The sequence below is a fragment of the Canis aureus genome, chromosome 28 (assembly GCF_053574225.1).
Source record: "Canis aureus isolate CA01 chromosome 28, VMU_Caureus_v.1.0, whole genome shotgun sequence".
NCBI lineage: Eukaryota > Metazoa > Chordata > Mammalia > Carnivora > Canidae > Canis > Canis aureus.
Window position 1 is genome coordinate 18,647,136 of NC_135638.1, and position 15,242 is coordinate 18,662,377.

The following is a 15,242-nucleotide window of genomic DNA, read 5'->3' on the forward strand; positions in this document are numbered from 1 at the left end:
AAATTTCCTCAAGCCTCAAAAATAACTACAAAATATGAGAACACATTATATCATAAAAATACCAATGTAGGGTCCTAAGCATTTTTTAAATGCTTAAAAGAAGATAATGACTGTCCTCAGGTATGATGAGTACTACTTTTCATGTAGGTGGGAAAGAAAAATTTCTATAAAGAGATGATGTGAAGTAGACTTTTCTTTAGAGGGGATCATTGCTAATGACATAAATTTCTTAACAACAAACAAAAAAAAAGGCCTCTCTTGATCCCTTTTCATCTTCCAATTACTGCATCATTCTCTCCTTTCTCTTACAATGAAATTCCCTGAGAGTTGTCTTAACTGAGAGTTTCCAGTTTTTCTTCTTCTCTTCTCTATTGAGTCCACACTGGCAGACTCCCCACCCCACCTCCACTCCACCCAAACAGCTCTTATCAATGCCATCAGTGGCCATTTCCTGGTCACCATCTCAGTTGTTCTATTGGCAATGTGTGGCATGCCTGTCCACCTGCTCTTTCTGGACACCCCCTGCCCCCATCTCTTGGTTTCATAACCCTACACTTGCCTTGATTTCTTCTGGTTGCTGCTTCTCCATATGCTTGCTGATTCTTCCTCATTGTTCCAACTTCCATGTGCTAGGGGGTTCTCAGGACACAGGCCACATCCATATTTCCCTTCCCCCCCACCGTTGTTTCATCCATATTCACTGCCTAGGTAATCTCATCCAGTCTCATAGACTGAAATAGCATTTATATGCTGGTGGTTTTGTTCCCAATTTTATCTCCAGCCCACTCAGTCGAATTCCAGGCTAATTTACCTACCTACCTACCTACCTACCTACCTATCTACTTTAAGCCTCCATTTAGCATACCCAAATTGAGCTCCAGATATTCACAGTCCCATCCCACTCTTTATCCCCTCACCAGCTACTCCTTAGTGTTTCGTCCACCAGTCAATGGCATTTCCCATCTTCTCATTCAGTCCCTGTGCCTGTTAAATATTGTCTATGGCTGCTGCTGTGCTACAAAAGCAGAATTGAGTAGGTACAACATATGCCATACTTATATTTGATCCTTTACAGAAGAAATTTACCAAATGCTGTTATAGTTGCTCAGGCCAAAAATATAAATGGTCCTCTTTATGCTTTCTTTGCTTCATAATCTTGGTCTGCTCCATCACATACCTTGTTGATCCTACCTTCAAAATACTGTACCTTCAGAATACAACCACTGATCAACACCACTATTGCTACCACCTTGGTCAAAACCATCATTATCTGTCATCTAGGTCATTGCAAGAGACACCTAACTGAGGGAGTGCTTCATATATATGAGGCCTTAATATATGTTAATGAGGGCATGGATAAAAGATAATACATTCAGAATTTGAAATAAGAGTATTTAAATACAATTAGTGTTTAGGAAATAAAGTTCCAGCTCTTTAAATCTATGCATGACTAAATTTGCACTAAGAAACTGTATTTGACTCAAGTGCTTTGAAAATATTAGAGTACTATATAAATATAGTTGCACTCAAATCACTATGCTGAGGGGACGGTTTGTAAGGAAAATGAATAAAGTAGGATTGGGTGTAAGATGGCAAAGTGCAACTGCTGCTTGACCTATGGACAGTTACATAGAGAAAAAAAAAGAGAACCAGAAATGAGCAAATTTTCCCCATCCAAAGAAGCTACTCCTCTCTAACCAATTGTTTTTTTTAAAGATTTTATTTATTTATTCATGAGAGACACACACAGAGAGAGAGGCAGAGACACAGGCAGAGGACCCTAGGATCATGACCTTGAGCCACAGGCAGACACTCAACCACTGAGCCACCCAGGTGCCCCTCTAACCAATTGTTAACAAGTAGGAAGTAGGCTCAATGTCTCTAGAACTTTCCACTCTTCAGGATAATCTGGAAATCCTGATGAATATATGAGATGTATCAACTTTAACATTTGGCAAATAAATTTAAAAAATGCAAAATTCCTACCATTCAATATCCTGCAGAGAAAATTAAACATGCTCACTAATCAGAATGTTTGATGGACCTATAGTTTATGAACTCTGATGTAAGATATCATTATCTCCAATATGCTGACATAGATGTGACATCTTCCCTCCTAATATCCATGGGTGGTGGCAGGAAAGAGTGTCCCTGGAGCCACCTTTGCCCCAAACCTCCTACAACAGACTTACCACGCATGGACTGCTGTTTTGTCCTCAACAGTGGAAAATGCAAGAAATACACATTTCCAGATTAACCAATGGGACCTTAGGTAATGCATTCATCTACACAGCCAGTAAATGAATATTCACTGGGAGGCAATGGATACTCTGAATTCAACAGCCAGCAGGTGGACACAGACTCTATCTCAAAGTTTAGGGAAGAGACAGATAACAAAAACATACCAAACGAATAAATGAACTGCAAACTGTAAATATCATATAAATGTATTATTATACAACACGTTATACATAATGTATATAATGCATTACATTAAAAAACTCCAAAAGAATCATGTGCTACTTAAATCATGTGCTACTTAAAGTTTGCTTATTTTAAAGTTTCCTTCGTCAGTCAAGTATATTCCTAAATGAGCAGCATTTCATGTTGCAGACCCACAGTGCCCACATGATATTTTGTAAAAGGAGGTGCTGAATAATTTCAAGTGAAATTTTTTGATAATATAGAATTATCACTGAGACAATTCTTCCTTTGGCTTAGCCAATTAATTCTTTCAATATATAGTCTCTTAACAAACAAGTGGATATTTAAACCACATAATATTTTCCTCAGCTCAGTTTTGTATCCTAAACCATGATTTAAGAAATTTCTCACCTGAGAAATTACTCCAAGATCTCCTGGGGAACTTTCAAGAAGATAGATGCCTAGCCCAATCCTGGACCTATCAAATCAAAATGTTAAGATTGGGGATTTTGAATATGTGTTTACAAAGTAGTTCCATTTTCTTCTGGTTAGAAATTATTGTCTAAAGCTTTATTTGGTGGAGAGTCATTTTGGTTGCAGAGAACTTTGGGCCTCTTCTCTCTTCTTCCAACCCTACTCACCCCCTGCCATACCACAGGGGATGCTTAAGAAGAAGGGGACATTTCTAAAGGTTAACATGTGGTAGTTTTCACATATAAGCACTAACATTGGTATCCTCCTCTAAACTCTAGTATGTTATTGCTTGAAGTTTAAATACAAATTAAAAATAGCTTTTTATCACAAAAATGTCTCACTGTCGGGATGCCTGGTTGGCTCAGTGGTTGAGTGTCTGCCTTTAGCTCAGGGCATGATCCTGGAGTCCCGGGATCGAGCCCCACATAGGGCTTCCTGCATGGAGCCTGCTTCTCCCTCTGCCTATGTCTTTGCCTTTCTCTCTCTGTGTCTCTCATGAATAAATAAATAAAATCTAAAAAAAAAAAAAAAAGTCTCACTGTCACAAATGCTGGGTGCTAAACTCTATGATGATATTTGTTCTGTGTATTCTTGGAAGACAGAATTATTGGTGAAAGAGGTAGAGAGATCGTTGTATTTGTTGCTATATAAATCAGCCAACATCATTCACTCTGACACTGACAATTTCAGTAGAAAGGAACATGTATTCTGTGCTCACATAGATATGTATATAGAAATAACAGATGGATTTACAGTGTTTATTTAGATATCATGGGAATTGTACATGACTTTATTAACTAAGATATTACAAATAACACATGGGAGAAACATACAAAGCATTCTGAAAATCCAGTCTTGAAAAAAAGATACAAAATTTAAGAAGCATTTTTCACTCTAATGACACTGAACTTGCATTTAAAGTATACATTTGACCAATATGCAACTCATAAGAATACAAGAATATGATCCAAATCAGCAGGAGAAGGTGCCCACTGATTCTGAAAACCTAACTATAGGATGCAGCCATAGAAGTAGAATTAACGGAGAATGAGCTGGTCATTGTTACTCTGCACTTGTCAGATCATATATATTTTAGGCACCTTCCTGTAAGAAGAGCACACACATATCGGAATGCAACTAGAGATGACAACAGGACAAAAGGCATTCCTTGATCAGAGCCACCCTGCTTCCATTTCCCACAATAATGCGCACCATTCATGTGTGTATGTATGGTAAAAAGTGTGGGGTAGTACACTGATTTCCTATTTACTTAATAATACAACTTCTTACCTTTCCAGTATTTGCAGAAGGCAAATATTTTGTGCGACTTTTCCTGATAGGTTATGTTGGCCATACTCTGCAAGAGGTGCTTAATATAGATACTTAACACAAAAGGGCTGAACGCTAAGAAGGTCAGGGGTCAGGGGTCCAAGGCATCAATGTTTACACCTTTCAAAGACTTGAAGCAGAGCAGCCTGGGTGGCTCAGAGGGTTAGCGCCGCCTGTGGCCCAGGGCGTGATCCTGGAGTCCCAGGATTGAGTCCCACATCAGGCTCCCTGCATGGAGCCTGCTTCTCCCTCTGCCTGTGTCTCTGCCTCTCTCTCTCTCTCTCTCTCTCTCTGTGTGTGTGTGTGTGTCTTTCATGCATAAATAAATTAAAAAATTAAAAAAAAAGACTTGAAGCACTATCACAATGCAGAGTTTTCCTGTATGGTTATGAAGAGTAGAAAGAATACTGGGAGAAAGATTTGATTCCATGTGAAGAAATACTTTCTAATATTCAATGAGGTCTTCAGAGAAAATGCTTATAGAGAAATACCTTAGCCAGTGGTCTCAAGAGCAGGAGATGCACACATGAAGGGGAGTGTGTAGTATACGGTCTTTCAAGGCAGGGGCTTTGTTGTCATTTAGAACTATATTCTCATCATTTTGATTTACCTGCTGTGTGACCTTGGGGAAGTTATTTATGCTCTCCAAGCCCCGAGTTTCCTGTTTCTAAATGAGAAAAATTGTCCTCATCTCTCAAGACTTTTCTGAGAGTTAGACCAGATTGTGACTGAAGAGTATTTAGCACAGCCCTAAGAAGACAAGGGTATACTTAATGGTAGAAATTATTATAAGAGTGAATGCAGGCACTGGAATGGTGGTGATGACAAGTGAACTAGAAAGCCACCTAAAATGGGAAGCAGTGTGAGGTGCACTTTTGATCATGTTATCTGGCAGCCTAAAGTCTAAGAGACATCAAGCTTTAATCTCAACAAAGCAGGCAATCAGATAAAGTAAAAACAGATAAACCCTGAAGCAACTAAATAATCAAAACCAGAATTGTATATAGATAATAAGGAGCTTGCTTCCAGGGGAAATAACATCAGACAGTGAAAGATAAAAATTAGAGAACATTTTAGATGTCTTAAAACATCAATTCCCCTCCTTAAATCCCTCTTTAATATAGGTTTTATCTTTAAATTTTAAGATCATTTGTTGATGGATTCTAGCAAGAATTCTCCTTCCAGGGAAATATAATACCCTTCACCTACCATTTAATACTGGAATCATGAGCCAGGAAGACATTTTCATTTGTGGTTAAGTTTTTTCACCAACTCAGTGTTCTAATAATCTAAAAACTGATTTCTTGACTGTTAAACTATCCTATGATACACATGCAAACCCTAAACCTTACCATTGCCCACGTGGTCAGAGGAATTCAAATGCCTTTCCGCCTACCTACTGCCTGCTGAAAACATGATCTCTCTGGAATGCAGAGAGACCGATTTGGTAGAATGTTCATATTTAATGAAATTATAAAACATGAATATGATGCACTTTTTAGGAGAAGAAAATATTGTGTCCTTAAGCAACATTCCCCAACTGTTTCAGTTTGGAGTATGTGGTGTGAAATTTTAAGAGTCATGAAAAATTTAGTATAAAGACACAACTTGTTGGGCATTGTTCCATATTCATGTCAAAAAAAATGCTTGGTACCTGATTTAGACACTATGGGTAATACAGATTGGAAAAATTTGAATCTCATCCCTCCAAACCTCAGTCTATGATGCATTTTATGCCAAACATTTTCCTTGACCAGTTTAAGCTGTTAGTCTTGATTTTCTCTAACCCCTTCGCACACCATTCTTCAGAAATTCTCATAGACTATTAAACATCTCAAGTTCATAACTATTTAATGGCCACTGACTAGTACATGCTTTCCATGTGCTAAGTTCAGGACACCATACCAAAATAGTCAACTTCTATTATTCTGAAGTCCTTTGATTAGTTTCCAAGAAAACTTTATCCTGAGCATGTTAAAAGAACTAGGTGGGCCTGGTACTACCTAGGCCCCTGAAACAGATTTGGATTTGTGTTGATTTAAGCCTCAGCACTCTTTTTTTTTTTAAAAAAAAAAAAAAAAAAAGATACACGAAACTTCCTTGCAAAAATTCTTGAGTAGATTCCCAGACATAAAATCATCCATCCATGCTGTCTCCATGACACTACCATACTCCTATTATGCAGAGCGGTACACGTTGATTACAAAAGCATACTCCTATCCAAAAATTTTTATAGTTGAAGAATGTTCCCTCCCACATACTAGCTACTTTTTTCAACCTTTGTAGATGTGTACCCTGGATAATAAACCTACAGCCACTCAATGACTACCTGAAACCTGCCCTTGATTTTTTGTTCTCTAACTCTGAGAAACCCAGCAGTCCTAGTCAAAAGCAGAGGTGTCCTCCTTGACTGCTTCATCATATAAATCTTTATTTAATAATGTAGCTCACTCACTTCTATTTTTTAAATATTTATTTATTTATTTTAGAGAGTGAGCCATGTAGGTGGGGCAGAGGGAAAGGGAGAGAGAACCTCAAGCAGATTCCATGCTCAGCACAGAGCCGGACATGAGGCTCCATCTCACAACCCTGAGATCATGACCTGAGTCATATGCTTAACCAACTATGCCACCTAGGTGCCTTCAAATCACTTATTCTTACTGATTTGATCCCTAACTTCACTTTGTTACAAAGCAATGGGCTTCAGTGTTAGAGTATTCAGTTGTCTCACCTACACCAGTAGAACAGCCTCTAGGGTGCACATCCGGCCTTTATTTCTGCCCTATCAAATCCCTTCCTCTTCCCCTTGTAGCCAGAATGACCTTTCTGAAATGCAAATTATTTTTTTCTGAAATGCAAATTAATCATATAACTTCCCTGCTTAAAACCTTATCTTGATTTTATAATAAAACTAAACAAGTTTTGATCTTATAATAAAACTAAACAAGTTTTGCATGCCTTTTCCAGTCTCATCAAGCACCACTTTTTCTTTTATATACTATCCGAGTCATATTGAACTTTTATCCTTGCTTCCAGTGTACCACTTACCTTCTAAGAGCACCCTAGCACACCTACTACACCTTCCCTCCCTCTATACCTTGAGTCCACGTCTGGCCTAAGTATGTCTCATGTAATCCCAAAGCACCCTGTATTTTTTCTACTTTAGCACTCAACTCACTGTTTTTGCACTTACTTGTCTGCTCACAGTTCTTTCTATAAGAGTGCCTCTTTGCTCCCCATTGAATACCCCAGCACAAGTCATTGGAGTCATTGGAGTTGTGCCAAGCACATGAGTAAATATTATGAGATGAGTGACTGAACAATGCATTTATTGACTCTTGCCCATTGACTCTTGCCCATCAGACCATTAGAGCCTCAGTTCTTTACATCAAAGTTCTTTACATTAAAAGACTTCATTCAGGTGTTCCACAAATATTTATTGAGTCTTCTCTGTGGAACAGATATAATGCTAGGTTCTACAAATACTTAGCAGGAAATACAATAGACTTATTTTTCTACACTGTTGTATGTGGTCAAATATCATTTGCCATCAAAAAAGCAGTGTTGTAATACTAGGAAATATAGTCACCATATGTATATGGCTTGCATGTGATTCACAGCTTTTCTGCCTACCACCTCATGGTGAGGTTCTGAATCATACTGTGTTAACATTTCCATTTGCGCTTTAGAGCCTGTATTCAAAATGGTCACAAAGAAAATGTTCTCAACCTTCAGCTGGCTCCATACATGAAGAGTTGAACATTCATATATAAGTAACACTAAGTAATATTAAGCAACGTGCACCTTGGAAGAAAATTCCTACAAAATGTGCCCAGTCTCTAATGGAAGCCAAGACACTTAAAAGGCTCTACATCTATGAGAACAGGAATGTGGAGTTCCAAAAGCACTGGAGAAATGCCTTCCTGTCAGCAGTCTTTCTCAGTTCACCGCTGGCTGGCAACGGGTCTCACGAGGCTTTCTAGTAGTCATAAAAGCATTCATTGAAAAGATTTAGGTTAGACACATCAAATTTCTCTTGTTTATAACAAGAAAATTGAGTTATCCTTCCCAAATGAGAGGAAATGTGCCATCTGGGACAATATATGGTTTCATTAAAAAAAAAAAAAAAAGACAACGATAGACATCACAAGAGTTTGGTCAACTACTGAATAAAGAAAAAAAGGAGTTTAACACCATCTACATCCTCTTCCACATGAAGCCCAAATGAACAAAATCAGCTTTTTCATCCTTTCTGAGCCACAAATTACTGTAGGCAAATAGTTTATTGGCTATTTCCAAGGATGCATTAATCTATTCTCCACTCATTCATTGGAGTCATGATTTCTGTTACTTTACTACCTGCTGTGACTGGTAACTAGTATTTTTCTCTTTTCCAAAGAAGTCTAGGAAGCCTTATCCTCTTAGTTCTGTATAGAATTTTTGCAGACACCAAACCAATGAAATGGGCCATATTATCAACATACTGAAATTATATTACAGTCTCTTAGCTTTAAGTTGTTCAGCTCATCTCCACATTATATTTTCACTGTCCTTCACCTGCCTTTCCATCACTGTATACTGACTACAAAGACTGGTATCTCATGCATCATGCTTTAGGTAGTTCTTCACACCTGCTGCTGTGTAGGCACAGGTGTCCAACACCTTCTTACCTTGCTTAGGACTGGCACTACCAACTCAGTGATTGCCACTTCCCAGCCAACTCCACCAGGAATCTAAACTGCATCAATTGTTAGGGCCATCTTTCTAAAATGCAGTTTTGATGCTGTTCTAAAACTTCTACAGTCTCCCTAGTTACTTTTGTATGAAGTGATCCTCAGTACTTTTTCAAACTCCTCGAAAACATGGCTAAAGCATTATGCTCTTTCTTTCCTGGTGTTTTTGCATTATTTTATCTGCTCTAACAGCCAACCCTGCCCCTCTTGAACATCTACCTCAAATGTCCTTCCTCCAAAGAGCCTTTCATGATACTGCCAACAAAAGATTATCACTTCTTTCTTTGATTTCTCCATGATTTATCTGTACATCATTGATTACATCAAACCTATGCAGCAGTGTATTATGCTGAATTATATGCTAAGGGTTTTCTTTCTTATTTGTTTTGTATTTTTTTAGTTTTGTTTATACTCTAAAGACAAAGATTACTGTTATAATGGATCTCATTCTCTTATAGAGAGTACTAAACATTTTTAAAATCAATTTATTCAATTGACTTGAATTCAAGGAATATCTTAAAAATTTTACTCCATGTGTGAGTCTTGCAATTTCATTCTTTTGGGGATAATTCTTATTCTAAGAAACTAGTGTGGTTTGTGGTTTAGAGTCATGGTTTAAGCTGCCCTTAGAAGAATGAAAAACAGCTGGTGTCCAAGGAGCTCTGGAAATTTGTCAATAAACTAATTGTGGAACAGAGGCCAAGAGTGAAGAAGTTTGACTTGCGTATCTTAAGCCCTATCTATACTATTATTATTTTAAAATGGTACTGTGTTTAGAAAGTTAAATATTTCAAATATGTATTTTTTACTAAAATCATGAACAAAATATCCAAAGAAAATATTATACAACTATAACATGGATGTCAACAGTCTGTGTCCAAAGTGCTTCTACTTTATTTAGTCAAGAGTACACTGACATAACCAAGTACTTAAAATAAGATAAAATCACTTAATTTTAAGGGGTTTTTTTAGAATTTAGGAAAAATTTTTGTTTAAACCTTAGGTGCATGTGATAAAATATCATACATGATAATAAAAATTTCCATTAAAATATATATTAAAATTTATGGTACTTATAAACATATAACAATTTATAGAGACTTCAACTAAATCATCAAATAAAGGTTGATTATTGTCTATACTCAAGAATTGTCTCAAAAAATAGAGATACAAAGGTGACTACACATAGATTTAGCATCCTGAAAGCTTAAAATTAGAAGGCTTGCAAGAACTATACAAATAAGTATAGATTGAGTTTGATATTGATTGATGAGAGCAGAATAGCAGATATGAAGGGTTATTTTGTAGCAGTTAAAAGAAGGAGCAATTAATGGGGTGCCTGTGTGGCTCAGTCAGTTAAGCGACACTCTTGATTTTGGCTCAGGTCGTGATCTCAGGCTTCTGAGATTGAGCTGTGATTGGGGCTGTGCTTGGGGGTGTGGAGCCTGCTTAAGATTCTCTCTCTCCCTCTGCCTTCTCCCTCCCCCCAAAAAGAAGAAATCGAATATGCTTGTAAGGATAAAAAATATATATCAACAAATAGCATTCGGATACAAAACTTGATTTACAAGGTTTGCCTTGTAAATCATGGAATAAGCTAAGGAAGAGACTGATGGAGAGAGACAGCAAGGGAAAAAGGGTTAGAGAGAAAATTGTGGGTGAAAGGGACCCAAATCAGGCCAGCATGGTCAACAAAAGCCCTGAACTAAAGACCATCTTCAATGAGGCTCCTGTGGCTGCTATCACTCACTGATAAGGATTTGCACATGCAGCTAGTGGTCCTAGTGAGGCAAGGGTCCTCAGGGTTTGAGGTACAGAGTAAAGGTTAGGGATGGAGTTCACTTGTAGACTGCTCACAATCCAAATCAACATTGAACAAGTCAAAATAAAGATGAGCGGTAAGGTGAGATCTATATTTTTCACCTGGCCCAAAGATTAGTCATTTACAGTTTCTACTCCAACCTCCAAGCAGTCTATTATGCTTACTTCCCTCAGTGTTTCTCTGAGTCTTCATGAGGGATCCATGTGAATTATTTCAATGGCTCCACTGATTCAGTCCTTCTGACTTACAATTTCATTAAATTGACCATGTTTTTCTAATTGAACTAATCACTTTTGTCACTTCTCATGGCCTTTCCTTTGCTCTTCCCTCCATCTAGGAAGTTCTTACCTCATCTATCAATGTGGTAGACTGCCTCACCTCCCTCCAGGACACTGCTAGTGAGGCCTTTCCTGACCACCCTATCAAATTGCACAATCTAACCACAACCTACTTAATTTTTCTCACCACAACCTTACACCTTCTAAAGTACTATGTACTTTATTTATCTTATTTATTGTGAGGTTTCCCACCAGGGGGTCAAGGATTCTATTTTATTCATGAATATATCCCCAGTGTTTAGAATAGTGCCTGACATATAGTAAATGCTCAACAAATATTAAATAAATAAATACATGTGCAAATGAATTATATGCAGTATTTGTATATACATGACAACTTGAGATAGTCATATTTTATTTTATAGAACTTACTGATCTAATTACTGCTTCTCATTAACTTTACTGAATGAAGGAGGATCTATTAAGCATCTACTGACATAACCAGCACTGTATCTGGTTCTTACAAAAGAAATCATATCATAGATCCTATATTTGAGAAATAAGAATAGAATAGAATATGAATACTATAGGGTTTTAGCCGGCATTTTAAAGGAGGAAACAAAGATATCCTGACACCTCCAGGGGTTTCCCCCAATGGAGCATTTAATAAACCTAGCAAATGGAAAGATGCTTCCCAACACAAACATTGGCTTTGAAATTACATAGACTTAAATTCTAGCTCCATTAATACCATTCACTGTTCATACCACCTTGGCCTAGTCATTAGCTTTTCTAGGTCTAAGTGATTTTACTTGTAAAATGAAGATCACAATCTTAACCTTGTAGGAAGAATATGAGCTATCAAATGAGATCATCTATGGAAACAATTAGCCAAGTCATTGGCACATAGAAAAAATTAAATAAATGCATGCAAAATGAATGAATTCTTGATCAGTGGGGAAAAAAATAACCAGAAAAGTGTGGGCTTTTTTTCAACCATTTCTATTGTGTTTTACCCCACCTTTACTCATGATGATCCCTCTGCCTTCAATATCATTAAAATAGTGGATTGTATTCTATATTGGCTGGTTATTATCTATATTATTATTCCCATTTTGCAGATAAGGAAATTGCACACAATTTCACACAATTGCAAACAATTTCACACACATGAAGTAACTTGCATGAAGTCACAAAGTAACCAGCAGTCTAAGGTTTGAACTCAGAGGAGCTCGCTTCTAAAACACTTTCGCTATCTTAACCTTACTTTTGTCTGCATACCGATGTGATTAGAGCCAGGAAGTATTTCCTAACCCCATAGTCTATACACTATACTTTTCTGATCTCACATGGAATCTTATGCATAAAAAAAAGAAACCTTATTTGTTTTTCTTTCTACATCGATATATCACCTTCTAGAAAGTGCTAATGTTTATTGAAGGTCTATTTTGATCTAGGCTCTGGTCTAATTGCTCAACCCCTCAACTCATACTTTCCTGATTACAACCCTATGTGGTAGGTTAGACATTTATCCTCATATAAGAAATGATGAAAATGAAATAAGAAATTCATGCAGGTTATATTTCAGGACTGAGGTTTGAATACAAGCATTTAGATTCCAAAGCCCATATTCTTAATCATAAGACTATATTGATATTCCTACACCAGGACTGATTATATCTCCTTTTCCTCTTTCTTTAGAAAAATCCTGGGAAAGTGCATTTTCATAGTCTAAATTGTACTTCTATGAACTATGACTCTCTTATATTTGGCAAGTCTTTATTTTTCCTGTAACTCTGACATCTGCAATTAGTCAAACTTAAAAAGCTTATTTAAATAAAAGAGATGAATTTAGAATCTGATAGAAATACCAAATTTTAGGCCAGCACTTGTAAGAAGTTGTTAGTGGCACCACCTCCCTCCCCCAACTTAGAAAAACCATACTGGTGATCTTCATTGCCTTAAACAGGCTCCAAGCTGTGCTCTTAGAAGATGCTGTACTCTAAGCCATAAACTTGCATAAATATAAAACAGAAAATAGAATAACTTTAAAAACACAGCTATCCTTTCAATACCAAACCAAGGATTTTGTTTTGTTTTTTACTTCCTAAGTAGACTGATTTAAACACAGAGTGCCTATTTTTAAAAGAGCAAAAGAATGTGTTCATGGCAAGTTGGAACAGTGTGCAAGTGTGCTGGCCTCACTGTTATCTGAACGACAAAGCAGTAAATCACAAAGAGGAAAAAGTCAGCATGTTCTCTGAGAACACAAATAGATTAGCATTAGGAAGAGTTTTGTCCAAGAAAGGGAAGAGACACCTACCCAGAGAACAAATCATGTACACAAAACCTATAAATTAAAAAAAATATTTTCAAGAAATGCTTTAGTTGATAAATATGACTATTAGGTAAACAGAGCACAGAGAAAGTTCCATGTGAATATTTTTTAAAAACATGTACCTTTCAAATGTGGTCAGTCAACACACCCCGTTCTTTATGTCTGTTTCTTATATAAGACCTGATTCATCAGTGGTTATGGAAGTCCCAAAAGAAAATGAGAACCTGCCCCTCTCTTTTAATCCCAGGATGGAACAAAATTTAAGCTTACTAGACACATAAAGAACCTTTCCTTAGCTCAAATGTGTCCAGAGCCCCATACCCCTTAACATAGAAACACTCTTTAGGTTCTTCGACGAACAATTTAAATCCAGCATCCTCGCTCAGAACTCAAAGAAAACAAATTCCTCTTACCATATATTCCATGTTTGCTGCTGGTGGGAACACTTTGCCGCGAACTTGATTATGATAATCAAGAATGGCGATCATGTCATTCTGCGAAATGTAGCGCTTCCGCCTGGCTTTGGGGAGATCCGCAGAATCTGGTTGTGCTTTTAGTGCTGCTTCAATATCAGTGAAATTATTGGTTGGCGGGGATGAGTCAGTGGAATTGAGTAAGACGACGGCACTTGCTTCACAGAGAAGGGAGAACAGGAGTGCACTGCTGACTGCAGAGATTGCTATCATTTTGAGGTTTGAAGGCAGGGTTTACTTTGCTTTAAAGCAGAAAGGTAGAGTTAGGGTCTATGAGAAAAGAAAAAGGGGGGGGCAGTGGGTATGAATTTACAAAGTCATCATTTGGGAGCATCACCTGATTTGATTTTCTCTGAAAAATTCAAACAGATGTTGAACTCAAGCCTAGGAAACAACCTATTGGTAGTTGTTACACATTTTACTTGGTGTTATGAGGCAGATTCCTGAAGGAAACTTCCTATAGCTAGAGAAAAATAAACAACATGAGTACTAACCCTAAAATGAATGTGAACCACTTGCCCCAAATGCCTGCACCACATAATGCATTGCTGCATATTTTCAGAGGGAAATCTTTAGGAATTGAAATTAATTTTGAGAGTGAGAAGGAAAAATGCATCACAGGTAACAACAGAGAATGTGCTGAAAATGTGTCCTAGACATATATGGACACCAAGTGATAAAATACACACAAAAAATAGTTATAATAAGTCAATCTCATTTTTTAAAAATATAAAATAAAATAAAAATGTGAGCTAGTATAAAACGAATGCATGCAAAATAAACTTGTTGAGCTAAAGAGCTTACCTCTGCAGAATGCCAAAATGAATATATTGTTCTTCCAAAAACTTAAAGTTCTTTGCTAGGTTGTAGCATGAACTCTTTTAAGAGTGTGTCTTATTACAAGCTCTCAGAGAGCAAAACTCTGCAAGGTTTGAATGCTGCTGGCTGCAGGAGCAGCTAACAGCTTTTATATGTCACAGGCTGCAACTTCCAGAAAGGGCAGTCTTTCTTAGGGTCTCTCCTAGCCAAAATCAAAGGGGAGGGGTTTTGGATAGAAAAAAACAGTGATTGGGTGGCAACCTTTTTATGTGGGTGGTGAGGAAATTGAGTCACACCCACAGCTTACAAAATATAAACCATAAGAGACAAACCCCTTTTCTCTGGGCTTTCACCTTTTCTGTGAGTGGTTAATTTTCCTCATTTAATGCTTTCTAGTTCCTGGTTCCCATACAAAAAGGAGGAAAAAAAAAAAAAAAGACTGAGTTCTTGAAAACACAGACGGCTGAGTAACAAGCAGTACATTTTTTTTTAAGACAGTAAATGACATGGGAGCTGAAAAGAGCAAGCTGATATTAAATCAAGAGATCAGCT

The 15,242-nt window shown here is 37.2% G+C and overlaps 1 protein-coding gene across 2 annotated transcripts in view; it reads right to left on the reverse strand.

The window, feature by feature from the left end:
• The window catches only part of PI15 (peptidase inhibitor 15), a 31,196-nt gene extending 16,346 nt beyond the window's left edge, over positions 1 to 14,850 (reverse strand). Inside the window, exons 1-2 of one of the 2 annotated variants that reach the window (XM_077876517.1) lie at positions 14,676 to 14,850; positions 13,812 to 14,113 (exon numbers count right to left, since the gene is read on the reverse strand). In XM_077876517.1, coding sequence (XP_077732643.1) covers positions 13,812 to 14,084 — 273 coding nt within the window. In that variant the 5' untranslated portion in view covers positions 14,085 to 14,113; positions 14,676 to 14,850. Of the gene's footprint in view, positions 1 to 13,811; positions 14,142 to 14,675 lie in introns of both variants that reach the window. The other variant, XM_077876516.1, reaches the window with a different exon arrangement.
• Positions 14,851 to 15,242: the final 392 nt, after the last annotated feature.